This window comes from Oncorhynchus nerka, linkage group LG6 (genome assembly GCF_034236695.1).
Source record: "Oncorhynchus nerka isolate Pitt River linkage group LG6, Oner_Uvic_2.0, whole genome shotgun sequence".
In the NCBI taxonomy this organism is placed as follows: domain Eukaryota; kingdom Metazoa; phylum Chordata; class Actinopteri; order Salmoniformes; family Salmonidae; genus Oncorhynchus; species Oncorhynchus nerka.
The window spans coordinates 67,436,525-67,456,311 of NC_088401.1; the positions used below are offsets into that span (position 1 = coordinate 67,436,525).

Consider the following 19,787-nt stretch of genomic DNA (forward strand, 5'->3'; position numbering starts at 1 on the left):
CCCTGATCAAAAGTAGTGCACTACATAGGGAATAGGGTTAAATTTGGGATGTACCCTGTGTCTGTCTGGAGCCTACCATGTCCAACAGCTTTGTGTTATTGGGATTGGGTTATGTGTGTGTGCATGGGTGTACGTCATGATTGTGTATGTGTGAGTATGTCAACCTTATCCAACAGCTTGTGTTATTGGGATATGGACCTGTGTAAGTGCGTGGGTGCACCCTGCGCAGGAATGTGGATTTAGAGTGTGTGTCTGCATGTGAGTATGCTGTGCCTGTATGTGTGTGTGTGTTGCTTCATCTGTGCCTGTGTCCTGCTGCGTTAAGTATATAAGCCTGTGTTTGTGACACACCATGTGTGTACTTTCGATTCGGCCACACATGGTTCAGCCAATCAGCAACCCTTCCCCCGACTGTTGGCAGCATCCCTGGTGTCATTAGGCCTACCTACCTTTATATAATGATTGATCCTCTCGACTGACGTGAAGCGAGCCTCAGTCTCTGACAGCAATCTCACGGTAAACTGAAACAGACCAGTCAGCTGGAGAAGAGAGAGTGCGAGAGAGACAGACAGACAGAGAGACATAGACAGACAGAGAGAGAAGTGATTAGTCAATGATTAACACCCTCAAACCCTATTACAATCAACCTAGGTTCACTTCAACACTAGTGTTGGTCACTGTGTGCGCTGATACCATTTGATGAATGAGCAGCACAAACCATAAACCTTTATGACCCCTATAGACAGACATACAGTTGAAGTCGGAAGGTTACATACACTTAGATTGGAGTCATTAAATCTCGTTTTTCAACCACAAGTGTGGTTCATCCTTGGGAGCAATTTCCAAACGCCTGAAGGTACTAAGTTCATCTGTACAAACAATAGTACGCAAGTATAAACACCATGGGACCACGCAGCCGTCATACCGCTCAGGATGGAGACGCGTTCTGTCTCCTAGAGATTAACGTACTTTGGTGCAAAAAGTGCAAATCAGTCCCAGAACAACATCAAAGGACCTTGTGAATATGCTGGAGGAAACGGGTACAAAAGTATCTATATCCACAGTAAAATGAGTCCTATATCAACATAACCTGAAAGGCCGCTCAGCAAGGAAGAAGCCACTGCTCCAAAACCGCCATAAAAAATCCAGACTACGCTTTGCAACTGCACATGGGGACAAAGATCGTACTTTTTGGAGAAATGTCCTCTGGTCTGATGAAACAAAAAATAAAACTGTTTGGTAATGGTAATGACCATCGTTATGTTTGAAGGAAAAAGGGAGGCTTGCAAGCCAAAGAACACCATCCCAACCGTGAAGCACGGGGGTGGCAGCGTCATGTTGTGGAGGTGCTGTGCTGCAGGAGGGACTGGTGCACTTCACAAAATCGATGGCATATTGAGGAAGGAAAATTATGTGGATATATTGAAGCTTCATCTCAAGACATCAGTCAGGAAGTTAAAGCTTGGTCGCAAATGAGTCTTCCAAATGGACAATGACCCCAAGCATACTTCCAAAGTTGTGGCAAAATGGCTTAAGGACAACAAAGTCAAGGTATTGGAGTGGCCCTCACAATGCCCTGGCCTCAATCCTATAGAACATTTGTGGGCAGAACTGAAAAAGCGTGTGTGAGCAAGGAGGCCTACAAACCTGACTCAGTTACAACAGCTCTATCAGGAGGAATGGGCCAAAATTCACAACTTATTGTGGGAAGCTTGTGGAAGGCGACCCAAAACATTTGACCCAAGTGAAACAATTTAAAGGCAATGCTACCAAATACTAATTGAGTGTATGTAAACTTCTGACCCACTGGGAATGTGATGAATTTAAAGCTGAAATAAATCACTCTCTCTAGTATTATTCTGACATTTCACATTCTTAAAATAAAGTGGTGATCCTAACTGACCTAAGACAGGGATGACAGCGTTGCACACAAAGTGTGCAAAGCTGTTATCAAGGAAAAGTGTGGCTACTTTGAAGAATGTCAAACATAAAATATATTTTGATTTGTTTCACACTTTTTTGGTTACTGCATGATTCCATATGTGTTATTTCATAGTGTTGATGTCTTCAATATTATTCTACATGGAGAAAAAAGTAGAAATAAAGATAAACCCTGGAATGAGTAGGTGTGTCCAAACCTTTGACTGGTACTGTATAGAACATCAAAAAAGCCTTCATAAAAACATTCCCATAAAGGGCAGTCAAAATCCTTCACAGATCGCAAGGACATACTCTAGCAGTGCGTCTGTTTACATGCGTGTGTGCGTGTTCACATGCATGTGCATGAATGTGCTTTTGTGTGTGTGTACCTGCACAGCGTAGGATATAGCCAAGCCTGCGTAGGCTGGGGGGATCTGGTTGTGCATGAAAACGATGAGCAGGGCTACGGTGGTGATGAGAATGATGCTGATCAGGTCCAGCCGTACAGCCAGCCAGCGCATAGCACAGCTGAACAGGTAGTGGGAAGCCTGGTTGGTGTCCAGTAAAGCCTGGTACCTGAGATACACAGAGATAAACCAATAGGAATGGTTAGTGAAAGTCAACGGACCAATAACAGACTTAGTGGAAGGCTGCTCAGTGCCCACATTAGCTAAGCAGAAATCAAATGCTACTCAACTCAAAAGTCAAGGAAACGTTACTTAGGGGGATTCTCTCATTATTAGTTGTGCAATTTGGGCGGCACCTAGTCTAGCGGTTAAGAGCGTTGGACCAGTAACCGAAAGGTTTCTGGTTCAAATCCCCGAGACAACTAGGTAAAAAAAAAAGTTGATGTACCCTTGAGCAAGGCACTTAACCCTAATTGCCCCTGTATGTCGTTCTGGATAAGAGCATCTGCTAAATGACAAAAAAAAAAAATTTAAAAATGTAGACGTGTGGTAGGCGAAGCTAACTGGACATGAACTGTCAAAACCAATGTCTTATCAGTGTTTGAAAAAACGTCCTGTGACAGATAAAGTGTCTTCCTATGAGCGCTATACGGTATATTAGTGTACTGTTCTCACCTGTGTAAGAAGTCGTCCCCTCTGCCATACGCGTGAATGGTGGACAGCCCCTGGAGACTACTGGTGATGTGCGAGGTGAAAGGTGATTGGCTGATGTTCTCCAGACGCTTCAGCTCGCGAATCAGAACCCTAGTCAGACAAAGAGGAAGTGGAACATCAAGTTGATTACTTAAACGTACCAGAGCACCACTTTAGGGATGCTAAAGAAGTCCACTCACTCACCATTTCTCTAACCTCTACTCTGTGACCCCCAGCCAAACCTCTACTGTTCAACTCACAATGATGCAGTGGATGGCTGCCGTCTTACGGGATAAACCAATGTACATGGTATTATGAGCAGAGCTCTCGAGAATAAACGCTATTGGCTAAGTTGACTGATCTCTGTCCGTTTCATTTAAATAAGAACCTTACAAATTCTTAGAAACAGACAGAGTGTATTAATTGCATTGGTTAATGAACACATTGGAACAAAATTCCTTTAACACCCCCCCCAGTCAAACCTCTACTCTGTGACCCCCAGTTAAACCTCTACTCTGTGACCCTCCAGCCAATCCTTAGGGAGGGTTAAACATTTTAATTTCCCGTTGCAAAAATGTTTTCCATTGCGTGTTCTAAGGAACCTGATTCAACTTGTGAACTCCTTACCAAACCAGACACTAGATCAGGACAACAACAACATTGTGAAATATCTAGGGATGGTGGTCGAGGAGAGGGTTGACAAACACTACATTATAACTCCAATGACAGTGCAGTTATCTGACAGGTTAGTGGACTATGATACACTGCTCAAAAAAATAAAGGGAACACTTAAACAACACAATGTAACTCCAAGTCAATCACACTTCTGTGAAATCAAACTGTCCATTTAGGAAGAAACACTGATTGACAATACATTTCACATGCTGTTGTGCAAATGGAATAGACAACAGGTGGAAATTATAGGCAATTAGCAAGACACCACCAATAAAGGAGTGGTTCTGCAGGTGGTGACCACAGACCACTTCTCAGTTCCTATGCTTCCTGGCTGATGTTTTGGTCACTTTTGAATGCTGGCGGTGCTTTCACTCTAGTGGTAGCATGAGACGGAGTCTACAACCCACACAAGTGGCTCAGGTAATGCAGCTCATCCAGGATGGCACATCAATGCGAGCTGTGGCAAGAAGGTTTGCTGTGTCTGTCAGCGTAGTGTCCAGAGCACCGCTACCTCCGCCTTTGTGCAAGGAGGAGCAGGAGGAGCACTGCTAGAGCCCTGCAAAAATGACCTCTAGCAGGCCACAAATGTGCATGTGTCTGCTGAAACGGTCAGAAACAGACTCCATGAGGGTGGTATGAGGGCCCGACGTCCACAGGTGGGGGTTACAGCCCAACACCGTGCAGGACGTTTGGCATTTGCCAGAGAACACCAAGATTGGCAAATTCGGCACTGGCGCCCTGAGCTCTTCACAGATGAAAGCAGGTTCACACTGAGCACATGTGACAGACGTGACAGAGTCTGGAGACGCCGTGGAGAACGTTCTGCTGCCTGCAACATCCTCCAGCATGACCGGTTTGACGGTGGGTCAGTCATGATGTGGGGTGGCATTTCTTTGGGGGCCTCCATGTGCTCGCCAGAGGTAGCCTGACTGCCATTAGGTACCGAGATGAGATCCTCAGACCCCTTGTGAGACCATATGCTGGTGCGGTTGGCCCTGGGTTCCTCCTAATGCAAGACAATGCTAGGCCTCATGTGGCTGGAGTGTGTCAGCAGTTCCTGCAAGAGGAAGGCATTGATGCTATGGACCGCCCGTGACCTGAATCCAATTGAGCACGTGTCTCGATCCACCAACGCCACGTTGCACCACAGACTGCCCACTTGTACATGGCAGCCTCATTTTTTGACTTGTTTTAAGGACATTCCATCAAAGATGGATCAGCCTGTAGTGTGATTTTCAACTTTAATTTTGAATGTGACTCCAAATCCAGACCTCCATGGGTTGATAAATTTGATTTCCATTGATAATTTGTGTGTGATTTTGTTGTCAGCACATTCAACTATGCAAAGAAAAAAGTATTTAATAAGAATATTTCATTCATTCAGATCTAGGATGTGTTATTTTAGTGTTCCCTTTATTTTTTTGAGCAGTGTATGATGAGAGGACACAGGGGAGTCAGAGTGTAATTCTGCCTAGGACAAGACAAACATTTCCTGGCACAGCTCAGGCCATTCCTTGGCTCCACTAGAATCATTTCTGAATGATGTGTGATTTATGAGCCACAGACCCACACTACCACAACACTCGACTGAGTCAGCAGGGAAGTGTGAGAGAGAGGGTTTTATTGACAAAGGTGGGGTGGAGTTCTACTTTTAGGTCCATAGATAGGCTGCACATGTGAATAACAAGTCTGCTCATGTATCATCCCCGGCGGGAGGGGGGGAGGGAGGAGAAGAGGGCAGGGGATTAAAGAACATGACACTCCTTATTCTGAGACTACCTACACAAACATGTTTATGCAGTTTGTACTTTCATCTCAAGATGCCAGCTGGCAAAGTACACCACATCAATAAATGGGACCCGTCCCAAAAAGCACTTTATTCCCTATATTGTGCGGGCCTTGGTCAAAAGTAGTGCCCTATATGGGGAATGGGGTGCCTTTTGAGCTTGCTTTTAATGAGGAAACTGGTTAGATGCGTCACGCTGAATAATAAATGAGCCAAAGACCTAGGGAACCCTAATCCATCTCTACACTTATCTTCTTTAAATCAAAGCACGCATGAGCATACACGTATAAATCGATTGGTTGTAGCCTGACCTGGAGACGCGGTTGACAATGAGGAGGAAGGCTCCCAGGGGCAGGAGGGAGATCAGGAACCAGGGGAATACGATGCCCACCATGACCAGGCAGAAGAGCACCAGGGTCATGTTCTGGAGAAGCATCTCAGCCTGCATGGCCAGACGGACGTCCACTGTGGATGGTTAGAGAGAGAGAGAAAAGGAGACCGAAAGAAAGAGAGGACACAGAGGGAGAGAGAAAACAAAAAACTGTCAGATCACACTGTGTTGTCTGGGTGGTATGGGCACCTCAAGGCTCGGAGTATGAAGTCAAGGCAAGACACCTCACCCTCGTCCATGTCTCGGGAGAAGCGGGTGAGGATGCGGCCCAAAGGTGTCGTGTCAAAAAAGCGCATGGGGCTCAGGAGGAGGCGGTGGAACAGCTTGTCGTGGAGTACCGAGGCAGCCCGAACAGTGCACTGTCAGACAAACACAGTGGTGTTTCAACACGGAGCCAGACACAACACTGGTAAACAGATGGGTTGTCGGGACTCTGGAAGGCTCAACACCCAGGCGCAACAAATGCAAGTAGGAGTAGACATTAGAGAATTGTTGCCAGCATTCACAGCTATGAACACATACTAGCTAGCGCTCATATGACATGTTGCTAATGCTAGTTGGCCATATGTTGTTGTTGTTGATGATGTGTCCCTATTAGTAGTCACTGTGCTGTTAAGAGCAAGTGGAAAGTTTCTTGGGTCATGCAAACTGTCAAATCCTCAGACATAAATGAATGTCTGGCAGGCTGACACAAAGGTTATGAACCCATGTCTAGGTTAACGCAGTGAGAAACATCTGGCAGAAATGACTTTTGGCAGGAGAGAACACATTCAATCTATTAATAGAATATGCAACACTCCCACATTCACGTTACAGCTAAGCCTAAAAAAAAAGAAGAAGATTAGCCATCTTCGGGAAAAGTTTGTGTCACACAATTACGTGAGGACATAACCGATGTAATGGGCTGTCAGGAAAGTTTAACAAACACAGGGGACATATCCAAAGGGACAGGGACACACAGCGGCACACGCACACACACAGCCATTAAAGCAGCGTGTCACGGCACTGGACAGAAATGGATTTAGCCTGCAGGCACTTTCAATTATAGTAGTGCAACTCATGAAAACGTCTTAAAGACAAATAGAGAGAGTCAAGGTTGTACCACAACAACTTTGCACTTCTTTCCTTTGAAAAGGGCCTGAGCGTAAATCAATGAAAACCTGACTTATGGAGACTATGGTTACGTCCAGAATGGTATCCTATGGGCCCTTGTTAAAAGTAGTACCCTGGAGTGAATCGGTCAGTGATGCACTCTCCTTTGACAGGCCTTAGAGTGCATCAATGAATGGTCCTGACATTTCAAGATGAGAGAACAATCCACAAGAACCACTCTAAAAGGCATTTGAGCAAGATGCTTACCTTGACGAACACTAGCCCCCTCATTGTCTTCAGGAAGAGAGCGGCCCCCATGGACAGCACATAAACTCTTGAGTAGTATTGAACGTGAGGGTTGAGCCTCATGCTGTCGCTTGCCAACCCCGCCAATGTTTCATTGGTTTCGTTCTCCAGGATTAATGATGTATTCTGAGGGCAGATGGAGGGATACACACAAGGCATTTCTATCCAATGAAGGAAATAAATTAAACAAAGCCAGCTGAGACAGAAGACATGAAAGAAGCAGCCATTTGGGTAATGTCGCTATTCCAAACACATCCTTCAATCAGACACGGATGACAGCTTTGCAGCACATCTGCTTTTTGCTGGCTCGTCTCTTGTTTTAATTACGTTTACAGAGACACCGGTACTTTTTTAATTACACGTGCTGAGATTAATGCTCGCACTTTCCCCACTACAACTCAGTGATGCACAGAAGTCGTTTTACTTGTGGGAGACAGCCTGCTACAGTATAGACATCCCTCAGAGTAGGCAGAAGTTGTCCTATCCCACTAACACAGCATCAGATATTTCTTTAAATTCTAATAATTCTAAGTATTGTAGGTCGGGTAATCTGATCCTAGTTATATGTCCGTGTGTAAGGCCATCAGAAAATCCAAACTCACCCCACTGCGCTGGCGGATCCAGTAGCTCAGCCACCAGTTACTGAAGGCGATGCTGCCAGTGGTGAAGAGGAAGAGGATGACGTTGATGATGAAGGCATAAGGGCCTCCAGCCGCATTGATGTAGGCCTTGTACACATCCCAGGCCACGGCACCAGAGCCCTTCTCCTCCGCTTTCATGAGCTGGTCTGGAGAGTGAAGAAAGGGAAGGAAAGAAGGAAGGAAAGAAGAGAAATAGAAAGGGAAGGAAGGAAAGAAGAGGAAGAAAGGAATAAAGGAAGAGGAAGGAAGAGAGAGGAAGGAAGAAACCTGTGAGTAATTTCCTAATTTCAAGCCAACCTCTTTAAAGTGAACACATTAACACATTCTATTTGGCGCAGTCGAGTCTCACCTCCTTTCCCTTTCTCCACCGGCGGTCTGGCAACTTTGGCGAAATTCCCGGTGGTCTCAACCTTTTCATCTCCCTCTTTCTTCAGGTTTGTTTTCACCAGGTTCTTTTTCACCAGGTTCTAGGAGAGCAAGCCAAAGAGACCTACAGCATAAGACAATCGGCCAAGTCATAACACTGCCAGTAAGTCATTTAAACAGAGATATTGGTGACAGGGTCTTTAGCAGTGTGACACCGATAAATCAACGCCGACCTAAATAATGAAAGGCCCTGTATGCATTAACATTTCCCAGCCACCCACTTGGCTTCTCCTGCCTCATGAATTACGCAGGATGTGACGTACGATAGTGTTGTGTAAAGAGGGATGAAAAAGGTGTTTTTACATAGAGGAGAGCTGGGCTAGCCTGGTCCCAGGTTAGTTTATGCTGTCTTGCCAGCTCATGCCAATGCATGACAATGAAAGGCAACAGATCTGTGATCAGGCTAGATCTGGACATGCGCTCCGTGGTTGGCATTACCTCCTGCTGTACGCTGTTGAAGAGAGCGGCGTAGTCACGGTCTCTGCCCATAAGCTGGGAGTGGGTGCCATGCTCGGCAATCTGCCCGTCCTTCATCAGAATCACGTGGTCACACTCTGCCAGGTACTGAGAGAGGGTCAACACCAGTGAGATCTGTGATTCTCCTGATGAAGAATCCTGAGCTATAGTATGCTCCTCTATATTTCTATATGGCTCCCTTTCCTCAGCCTTCTCATTTAGGGACAAATTCTTGAGAGTCACACTCTTAACTTAGCTTTTATGCATTAATGTCAATGGGAGACTTGTGTGAAAACTCAAGTGGCACTATAATCACCGACCTAGGTGGTCTACATAGGGTCTCATTTCCTTTCAGATTAGAAGTCCCAAAGATATACAAGAGTAGTTAAGAAAGCCATTTCAGATAATGAATGCCATTTCCTATAATTTGGCCATAGTACACAAGTCACTTATTTGCTGCAAATTCTTCTGTTTCTCACATAAATACAATTTGAATTGATCATTCAGATAATCAGAAGCTCCTCTTACCTGCAGCTGGTGTGTGACAAAGATGGTGGTCTTGCCCTTGGACGCAGTGCGGATGGCATTGTGGAAGAGGTGAGAGCCCACGTGGGCGTCCACGGCACTGAGAGGGTCGTCCAGGAGCAGGATGGGCCGCTCGCTATACAGGGCACGTGCCAGGCTCACCCGCTGGCGCTGCCCGCCACTCAGGTTGGCACCCCTCTCACCTATCTGGAGTGAAAACATTGGGACAATGTTGACAAAATGTATCAAGGATAATTTCTGATTGATAGGCTTCACACAGAGGCAGCAACAGACCAGACATGTACTTACATAACACTTTATCATGTTCTCTCACAAAACACCACATCTATAAATGCATGTACTACTTACTAGCCTGTTACATGGTAAATACACTATACCAAAGTAGCAGAAAGTGTAAGGCAAATGTATTGTCCAGAATGGCCAGAGTTCATATTGAGAGCATCTCCAGCAGGGAGATGTAATAGCGGTCTGATACATACCTCAGTCATATCCCCATAGGGCAGCTCTGTCAGATCAGGAATCAGGCAGCAGGCAGAGACCACAGCATTATACCTAATAAGGAAACACAGCCAAGGACATGACTTAACATGAGAGGGAAACGCAGTCATGGTCCAGAGAAATGAGTAAACCATGAGTTAGAAATGAGCCTTTGGCCCTTCTGAATGTGAAACTATCAAACTATGACATCCAAACGTGACTGGTCATAGACTACAGATGAAAATGAGCCGTCTACCTAAATCCAGCACTAAGACACCTCTAAATGGTCTGCGTTGTTGCTTTCATTGTGTACTGTTCCATAATAAATGACTCAAAAAGTCATAAACACAAATCAATCAATCTTTACTTGTCTTCGTCGTATTCTTTTCCGAACAGGATGTTCTCTCTCAGTGAGTCATTGAGGATCCAGGCCTGTTGAGCCACATAGGCAAAGCCGCCACTGGCTGCCACGTTGCCCTCCAGCAGGGTCATCTGTTGAACACCAGAGATAAGACTCATGTTAAAATATACTAGAGGTAAAAGCTGACCTGGGCTTTCATGAGAGGGAAAATACGTTTGATTGCCTGGTACAACGGAACAGTCCCAAAAGTGCAAAAATCAAGCTTAATCAAACGCACCTCAAATGCTTTCCAGTCTGGTTTGTGGGGGAATCCCCCAGTATTTGAAGGCCAATGATATAGAACCTCACCTGTCCCAGCAGAGCAGACAGCAGAGAGCTCTTTCCGCTCCCCACAGCTCCACATATTCCTACCAACGCCCCCTGCAGATCAGAAGGATACCAGGGAGTATTGGTATGGATTTGAAATTGAAACACTCAGTCCATTTCAAAAGGAAAGAAGTTGCTGACTCCCTCCAATTGTCTACTCTTTCAGTCGTTCTCTTTATGAGTTGTGCTACTATAATCAAATGTGCCTGCATGCTAAATCCATTTATCTGTCCAGTGCCGGTGACTCAATGCTTTAGAGCAGTGGTATTCAAACTTTCTTAGCAGGGACCCAATTTTTTCCACCAGAATTTCGGATGATACCATTTTTTGGGGCACAAATTTCTAGCAACCCCACCCCAAATATAATGACACAACCTTAAAAATCTGTACATTTTGTGGACCCCAGGAAGAGAAGCTGCTGCCGCAAAAGCTAAAAAAATAAAATTCTCAGATAGAATAAAAAATATATACAGTACCAATCAAAGGTTGACACACCAACACATTCAAGGTTTTTTCTTTATTTTTTACTATTTTCTACATTGTAGAATAATAGTAAAGACATCAAAACTATGAAATAACACATATGGAATCATGTAGTAACCAAAAAAAAGTGTTAAACTAATACAAATATATTTCAGATTCTTTAAAGTAGCTCTTGGCATTCTCTCAACCAGCTTCATGAGGTAGTCACCTGGAATGCATTTCAATTAACAGGTGTGCTTTGTTAAAAGTACATTTGTGGGATTTTTGTTCTTTCTTAATGCGTTTGAGTTCCTTCTCAAATCAGTAGTGTGCTGACAAGGTAGGAGTGGTATACAGAAGATAGTCCAATTTGGTAAAAGACCAAGTCCATATTACGGCAAGAACAGCTCAAATAAGCAAAGAGAAACGACAGTCCATCATTACTTTAAGACATGAAGGTCAGTCAATCCGGAAAAATTCAACAACTTTGAAAGATTCTTCAAGTTCATTCAGTAAAAACATCAAGCACTATAATGAAACTGGCTCTCACGAGGACCACCTCAGAAAAGGAAGACCCAGAGTTACCTCCGCTGCCTTCATGGTCAAATTGCTGCAAATAAACCACCACTAAAAAGGACACCAACAAGAAGAAGAGACTTGCTTGGGCCAAGAAACACGAGCAATGGACATTAGACCGGTGGAAATATGTCCTTTGGTTAGATTAGTCCTAATTTGAGATTTTTGGTTCCAACCGCCGTGACTTTGTGAAACGCAGAGAAGGTGAATGGATGATCTCCACATGTGTGGTTCCCACCGGGAAGCATGGAGGAGGAGGTGTGATGCAGTGGGGGTGCTTTGCTGGTGACGCGGTCTGTGATTCATTTAGAATTCAAGGCAAACTTAACCAGCATGACTACCACAGCATTCTGCAGTGATACACCATTCCATCTGGTCCGCGCTTAGTGGGACTATCATTTGTTTATCAACAGGACAATGACCCAACACACCTCCAGGCTGTGTAAGGGCTATTTGACCAAGAAGGAGAGTGATGGAGTGCTGCATCAGATGACCTGGCCTCCACAATTACCCGACCCCAACCCAATTGAGATGGTTTGGGATGAGTTGGACCGCAGAGTGAAAGAAAAGCCGCCAACAAGTGCTCAGCATATGTGAGAACTCCTTCAAGACTGTTGGAAAACCATTCCAGGTGAAGCTGGTTGAGAAAATGCAAAGAGTGTGCAAAGCTGTCATCAAGGCAAAGGGTGGCTACTTTGAAGAAGCTGAAATATATTTTGTTTATCACTTTTCTGGTTACTACACGATTCCATGTGTGTTATTTAATAGTTTTGATGTCTTCATTGTTATTCTACAATGTAGAAAATAGTACAAATAAGAAAGAAAAACTCTTGAATGAGTAGGTATCCAAACTTTACTTGTACTGTATACAGTTGAAGTGGGAAGTTTACATGCACCTTAGCCAAATACATTTAAACCCAGTTTTTCACAATTCCGGACATTGAATCAGAGCAAAAATTCCCTGTCTTAGGTCAGTTAAGATCACCACTTTATTTTAAGAATGTGAAATAATGTCAGAATAATAGTAGAGAAAATGATTTATTTCAGCTTTAATTTCTTCCATTAATATTCCCAGTGGGTCAGAAGTTTACATACACTCAATTAGTATTTGGTAGCGTTGCCTTTAAATTGTTTTTGGGTCAAACATTTTGGGTCACCTTCCACAAGCTTCTCACAATAAGTTGGGTGAATTTTGGCCCATTCCGCCTGACAGAGCTGGTGTATCTGAGTCAGGCTTGTAAGGCCTCCTTGCTCACACACGCTTTTTCAGTTCTGCCCACAAATGTTCTATAGGATTGAGGCCAGGGCTTTGTGTGGGCCACTCCAATACCTTGACTTTGTTGTCCTTAAGCCATTTTGCCACAACTTTGGAAGTATGCTTGGGGTCATTGTCCATTTGGAAGACCCATTTGCGACCAAGCTATAACTTCCTGACTGATATCTTGAGATTTTGCTTCAATATATATCCACATACTTTTCCTATCCTCATGAAGCCATATATTTTGTGAAGTGAACCAGTCCCTCCTGCAGCAAAGCACCCCCACAACATGATGCTGCCACCCCCGTGTTTCACGGTTGAGATGGTGTTCTTTGGCTTGCAAGCCTCCCCCTTTGTCCTCCAAACATAACTATGGTCATTATAGCCAAACAGTTTAATTTTTGTTTCATCAGACTAGAGGACATTTCTCCAAAAAGTACAATCTTTGTCCCCATGTGCAGTTGCAAAGCGTAGTCTGGCTTTTTTATGGCGGTTTTGGAGCAGTGGCTTCTTCCTTGCTGAGCGGCCTTTCAGGTTATGTCGACATAGGACTCGTTTTACTATGGATATAGATACTTTTGTACCGGTTTCCTCCAGCATCTTCACAAGGTCCTTTGCTGTTGTTCTGGGACGGATTTGCACTTTTCGCACCAAAGTACGTTCATCTCTAGGAGACAGAACGCTTCTCCTTCCTTCCAAAGCGGTATGACGGCTGCGTGGTCCCATGGTGTTTATACTTGCGTACTATTGTTTGTACAGATGAATGTTGTACCTTCAGGCATTTGGAAATTGCTTTCAAGGATGAACCAGATTTGTGGAGGTCTAGAATTTTTTTTCCTGAGGTCTTGGCTGATTTCTTTTGATTTTCCCATGATGTCAAGCAAAGAGGCACTGAGTTTGAAGGTAGGCCTTGAAATACATCCACAAGTACACCTCCAATTGACTCAAATGATGTCAATAAGCCTATCAGAAGCTTCTAAAGCCATGACATCATTTTCTGGAATTTTCCAAGCTGTTTAAAGGCACAGTCAACTTAGTGTATGTAAAACTTCTGACCCACTGGAATTGTGAGACAGTGAAATAATCTGTAAACAATTGTTGGAAAAATTACTTGTGTCATGCACAAAGTAGATGTCCTAAACGACTTGCCAAAACTATAGTTTGTTAACAAGAAATTTGTGGAGTGGTTGATAAATGAGTTAAATGTATGTAAACTTCCGACTTCAACTGTATATATTTTACATCAACAAATAACCTTCAAGTCATTACATTTTCATCTCTTATCAATATGAAAGAAACCAAAAAATACATTTACTAAATACAAAATACAATTTTCAAAAAATGTTTGAATACAATAATCTGTCCTCTGATTTCTTTGTTCCAATTGTTTTCATAAATTAATAGCCAACCCCACTGTGTTCCCCCCCCAGACCTTGAACACCACTGCTTTAGTGTGTGTGTGTGTGTGTGTGTGTGTGTGTGTGTGTGTGTGTGTGTGTATGTGCAGGTTTGCATGCATGCATATATTTGTCAATGTGTACAAACATTTGTGTAGGCTTGTATGAATGTAAATCAGGGTTGTTTTGTGCACGGGTGAGTACACCTGTCTGATTGATGGTGCTTGTTCGAGCAGTTTACCTTCTTGACGCGCAGATCGATGCGATGTAGGGTTTTGTGCAGCGGTGGGCGGATGATGGAGCTCTGGGTAGAGGAGATGGTGCTCTGGGGGCTCTCCTGTTCCATGTGGGTAAGGAGACTCTGTCCGTTGGGACCCTCGTTGTTTCCTTTACCCTCTTCTGCTGTGATATACAAGCTCAGTTTCTCCTTGCGCAGTACTCGATGCATTCCACCTCTCTTGCACTGCTTCTTGGGGACGGGGGTGGCTTTGGCAGGAGCTTTGGCCTTCTCCCAGGCCAACGTGGCGTACCGGAACTCCACGGCGTTCATCGGGTCGTCCGTTTTGGCCAACACAACCTCTCGGTCCTCCATCAAGAAGAGTCTCTGTTGACATATGATATACTGTATGATATATGGAGAAGATTAATGAATGAACATGTCTATTTTGAAGTGCTATGCTGACAACAGTCCATCCTGACTGAACGCTACAATCATTCCCAATTTTGTACAACAATCTCGTCTGTCTTTCATTTACCTGAAATCGGTTGACTGCCACAGAACCCTCTGACAATGCTCGTACAGCCAAGGGCGTGACTTTGAGGGCAAAGGTCATGGAGTTGAAGACTGCAACAACGGTAAAGGCCTGAAGGGAGCAACAAAGTGGTCAAGTAATTTCACATTTAGTGGAATTCCACATATTTAAAAGCTACTGGGGAGCTTTCTATTGAAACAAACAACAAAAGCTACTGGTAGATATTGAAGTCACTTGACTCTTGAAAAGTTAGTGACAGCTGAGGGGAAGGGTTTACCTGGGCAGCAGTGAGGTCAAAACCCAGGGCCATGTGTAGAGTGAATGTGCAGACACTGGCAATCACCACGACGATGGGGGCCACACCCACTGTGAGGCTCTGAACACAACCAGCCCTCTCCAGTATCCTCCTCTCCTCAGATCGCACCGCTGGGGGGCAGAAAGAGAGCGAGCAAGGCAGAGAGCGGCAGAGAGTAGAGAGTGAGCGAGGCAGAGAGCGAGCGAGGCAGAAAGAAAGAATGAGCGACAGAGAGAGGAAGTGAGCGAGGGAGCGAGCGACAGAGAGAGGAAGTGAGCGAGGGAGCGAGCGACAGAGAGAGAGCGGGAGCGAGCGAGCGACAGACAGAGCGAGCGACAGACAGAGCGAGCGACAGACAGAGCGAGCGACACACAGAGCAAGATAGCACAGACAGAAAATAGACAATGAGCTCTTGTATTACCACTGTAGAGTCTTTCAGGAATTTACACCTGGCACTGTACAGTTATATTCAGCCCCAAACAACATTAGAGAGAGTCCCTTCCAGTCATGGCCAGAAATAAGAGAGACAAGTTGGGCCTCGTGGCCATAAATGGTATGAAATGGACTTTTAAAATTGTGGGCCATTGGCAGTTGTCCAAGTCAAGTGGCTTGTCATCCATGATTGTGTACATCTTCTAAATGCATGTGTTGGCTGCTTCATTCAACAGTCCATTCAGTGCACTCTGGCTCCAAGCAAAGGTTTCTTTCTAACACAGCCAAGGCTACTTACTACGTGCTCCAGGAAAGCTATAACATGACTGCACTCCTCCTAAAACACATTTCATATTATTCTCCAGGGACTCACAGCAGTGTTGTTGGATTGCCTTTGTAGAAGCTGCTACATATACAATGTATATTTTATCAGCAGGTGGAATAGGGCCATATACTAACACTAACTGAAGAGAACGATATCAGAACTCCTGATATGAAACTCGATAGACCTTAAGATGAATGTCCAATTAATGATCATAATAATAGGTATTATCACTATTATCCAAACAGCGGGCTGTTATGAGGATATGAGTCCAACCTGGCTAATTACAGTCATGATTAAAAGCACCAAACGTTTCTTATCCACAATGTAAGGCAGAGCCTCGTGAGAAATGTCCCCCCTCCCTCTCTAATTCTCCAATCTCCTCTAAGTGGAACAACCCTCTGCAGGTCTTAGGTATCAAAGAGCTTTAAACGCTTTTCAAATTAAACTTTGGGCGCAGTGATCCAATCAGGGCTTGTGTAATGTGGGAAGGCATGGAAGGAATCTCAGCCAATGGAACCTAACGGGAATGGAGTTGCCGGGTCAATTCCGGGGATGAATCTAATTTGAATTGATGATTGGAGGATTTGAACTAATGGATTTCAGGTAACGGGTTGAATTTCCTGGACTGACTGGAATTGAAAGAGAATTGGCCTAACAGAGAAGAAAATGTAAATAAAGTCAAATAAAGGAAGTACGAATTTGAGAGGCGCATTCTCAGCTGGAAATAATCACTCTAACCCAGACGCAAAAACAGGAAGTGAGTATTATGATTTTTGCTGTGTCACTGGGCCAGTGCTGTAAAAATGATGATTGCAGAGCCACTAGCCCCTGTGCCATGATGACTGCTGACTTACTGGCCCCTTGTCATAAATGTGATGACTGCAGAGTCAATGACCCTGTGCCATGACGACTGCAGAGTCACTAGCCCCCGTGCCATAAACATGATGACTGCAGAGTCACTGACCCTGTGCTAGAAACATGACTGCTGAGTCACTAGCCCCCCTGCCATAAACATGATGACTGCAGAGTCAATGACCCTGTGCCATGACGACTGCAGAGTCACTGGCCCCTTGCCATAAACATGATGACTGCAGAGTCACTGACCCTGTGCTAGAAACATGACTGCTGAGTCACTGGCCCCTTGTCATAAACATGATGACTGCAGAGTCACTGGCCCCTTGTCATAAACATGATGACTGCAGAGTCACTGACCCTGTGCTAGAAACATGACTGCGGAGTCACTGGCCCCTTGCCATAAACATGATGACTGCAGAGTCACTGACCCTGTGCTAGAAACATGACTGCTGAGTCACTGGCCCCTTGTCATAAACATGATGACTGCAGAGTCACTGACCCTGTGCTAGAAACATGACTGCTGAGTCACTGGCCCCTTGTCATAAACATGATGACTGCAGAGTCACTGACCCTGTGCTAGAAACATGACTGCTGAGTCACTGGCCCCTTGTCATAAACATGATGACTGCAGAGTCACTGACCCTGTGCTAGAAACATGACTGCTGAGTCACTGGCCCCTTGTCATAAACATGATGACTGCAGAGTCACTGACCCTGTGCTAGAAACATGACTGCTGAGTCACTGGCCCCTTGTCATAAACATGATGACTGCAGAGTCACTGACCCTGTGCTAGAAACATGACTGCTGAGTCACTGGCCCCTTGTCATAAACATGATGACTGCAGAGTCACTGACCCTGTGCTAGAAACATGACTGCTGAGTCACTGGCCCCTTGTCATAAACATGATGACTGCAGAGTCACTGACCCTGTGCTAGAAACATGACTGCTGAGTCACTGGCCCCTTGTCATAAACATGATGACTGCAGAGTTACTGGCCCTCGTGCCATAAACGTGATGACTGCAGAGTCACTGGCCCCGTGCCACAACATGATGACTACTGAGTCACTGGCTCCGTGCCACAACATGATGACTACTGAGTCACCGGGCCCGTGCCATAACATGATGACTGCCGAGTCACCGGCCCCGTGCCACAACATGATGACTGCCGAGTCACCGGCCCCGTGCCATAACATGATGACTGCTGAGTCACTGGCCCCGTGCTATAAAGAATATGACTGTTTATCCTCACCAAGTGACCTGACCAGAAAAAAAACAATACAAGCCTAGTGTGTGTGTGTGTGTGTGTGTGTGTGCGTAAGTGTTACCAAACACTCACTGTGGATGTTCTGAGCGAAAGCGTTTTCCAAGCAATACATCTTGATGAACTTGATACAGCCGAGGATCTCATTCATGAGCCTCACGCGCTGGTCAGTCACTAACACACACTTCTTACGAAAATACGCTGTGAGACGTGAAGCCAGCATCTGTCCCGGATAGAGAGAAGCAAGAAAATAAGTAACAGAGGAGAAATGTGAGTGTCGTAACAGGGAAATGAAGCCAGACAGTCTACATCCCTATGTTTCCCCTAGTGCACTACTTTAGAACAGAGCCCCATGGGCCCTGGTCAAAAGTAGTGCTCTGTATAGGGAATAAGGTGCCATTTGGGACATAGACACAGCCCTATTGCATCAGCTGTACGGCAGGGTTACTGCAAGGAACAGGCTATAAACGGCTTCCACATCAAGGCAAAGGTCCCCAACAGGCAGGCTCAGACTGAAGCTAACTCAATTGAAAGACTAACAGCAGCAAAGTCAACAGGAGATTGGCAGGCGGAGAGTTTTGGGGAAGTTGAAGGGCAACTCCACCACAATGTCATTATCTCCTGCACAATACCAGTGTCAACATATGTGAAAACAGTGCAAAACTATGTTTTGTAGAAACAAATCAAGTTTTAAAAAAGTTGTACCCGATGACATCCTCGAAAGTTAAAACATTATATAAACAGTGATTTTCAAAACACAGATTTGCGGTGACATGGGGAGCAAGAAAATACCCTCCCTAGAAATCCGTTGCAGGTTTTGAAAATCACTGTTTTTTAACCTACGCTGTGATGCCACAGAGAAGCCCTTTTTAGGACCTTTTTTCTTATCTTTTTAACCACAGATCATAGAAGCAAGCCATTTTCACATGTGTAGACACTGGTTTACTGCTGGAGATGAAGAATATGAGATTGAAAAATGGCAGAATCGCCCTTTAACTTCCCCAAAACCCTTTTAAGGGGAATTAAGAGCCTGTGCTGTAAAGGATAACAGTCTGTGAAGTGAAGGACGTTCACTTCAGTTCTACAGTTATGGGGAAATATGACGCTGTTCATCACTAATACTATAAACAGGAAAGACAATTCATGAATGACTAAGTGCTGAGAATGAGATAAGTTCAAAGGAATCATGCTCCAAGTAACACTGCTGTCAAAATAATGTTTACTTTCATAGTGTATTCTTTTTACAGTAACTAAAGCTTTGTTCCTAAATAAATAAACTATATGAAAAGGTAGCACTAAGATGCCTCTGAGTTAATGAAAGTGGAGTAACTTTCCTTTAGACATCGGTTCACATTTGTTCGTTAGTCAGCACTTTTGTTTTCCATAAGGTGTGCATTCCTTTGTTAGGAGACATGGAGGACTTCCTACCATAGCAGGGTAGAAGAAGATGAATATGGCTGATCCAACCAGTGCAGTGGGTCCCAGAAAGTAAGCAGTGTAGGACAGACCCAGGATGCCAACCAGCGGGCCCCCGGCCAGCAGACAGCCCACTGAGACTGCCTCGTATACCCGCTGGCCATCACTGGAGCAGATGTTGATCAGCTGTAGGGAGGGACATTGACACAGAATGT

General features: G+C 44.7%; 1 protein-coding gene across 1 annotated transcript in view; it reads right to left on the reverse strand.

Annotated features, from left to right (window-relative positions):
* wu:fb13g09 (ATP-binding cassette sub-family C member 5) overlaps nucleotides 1-19,787 on the reverse strand; it is a 50,496-nt gene that overhangs the window by 13,894 nt on the left and 16,815 nt on the right. Inside the window, exons 6-23 of the mRNA XM_029662426.2 lie at nucleotides 19,585-19,758; nucleotides 18,232-18,379; nucleotides 15,266-15,414; nucleotides 14,992-15,099; nucleotides 14,478-14,840; nucleotides 10,526-10,597; nucleotides 10,184-10,308; nucleotides 9,819-9,891; nucleotides 9,322-9,525; nucleotides 8,776-8,901; nucleotides 8,261-8,378; nucleotides 7,873-8,057; nucleotides 7,232-7,396; nucleotides 6,102-6,231; nucleotides 5,793-5,946; nucleotides 3,003-3,131; nucleotides 2,310-2,496; nucleotides 450-539 (exon numbers count right to left, since the gene is read on the reverse strand). Of these exons, the coding sequence (XP_029518286.2) occupies nucleotides 450-539; nucleotides 2,310-2,496; nucleotides 3,003-3,131; nucleotides 5,793-5,946; nucleotides 6,102-6,231; nucleotides 7,232-7,396; nucleotides 7,873-8,057; nucleotides 8,261-8,378; nucleotides 8,776-8,901; nucleotides 9,322-9,525; nucleotides 9,819-9,891; nucleotides 10,184-10,308; nucleotides 10,526-10,597; nucleotides 14,478-14,840; nucleotides 14,992-15,099; nucleotides 15,266-15,414; nucleotides 18,232-18,379; nucleotides 19,585-19,758 (2,700 nt within the window). The remainder of the gene's footprint in view (nucleotides 1-449; nucleotides 540-2,309; nucleotides 2,497-3,002; nucleotides 3,132-5,792; nucleotides 5,947-6,101; nucleotides 6,232-7,231; nucleotides 7,397-7,872; nucleotides 8,058-8,260; nucleotides 8,379-8,775; nucleotides 8,902-9,321; nucleotides 9,526-9,818; nucleotides 9,892-10,183; nucleotides 10,309-10,525; nucleotides 10,598-14,477; nucleotides 14,841-14,991; nucleotides 15,100-15,265; nucleotides 15,415-18,231; nucleotides 18,380-19,584; nucleotides 19,759-19,787) is intronic.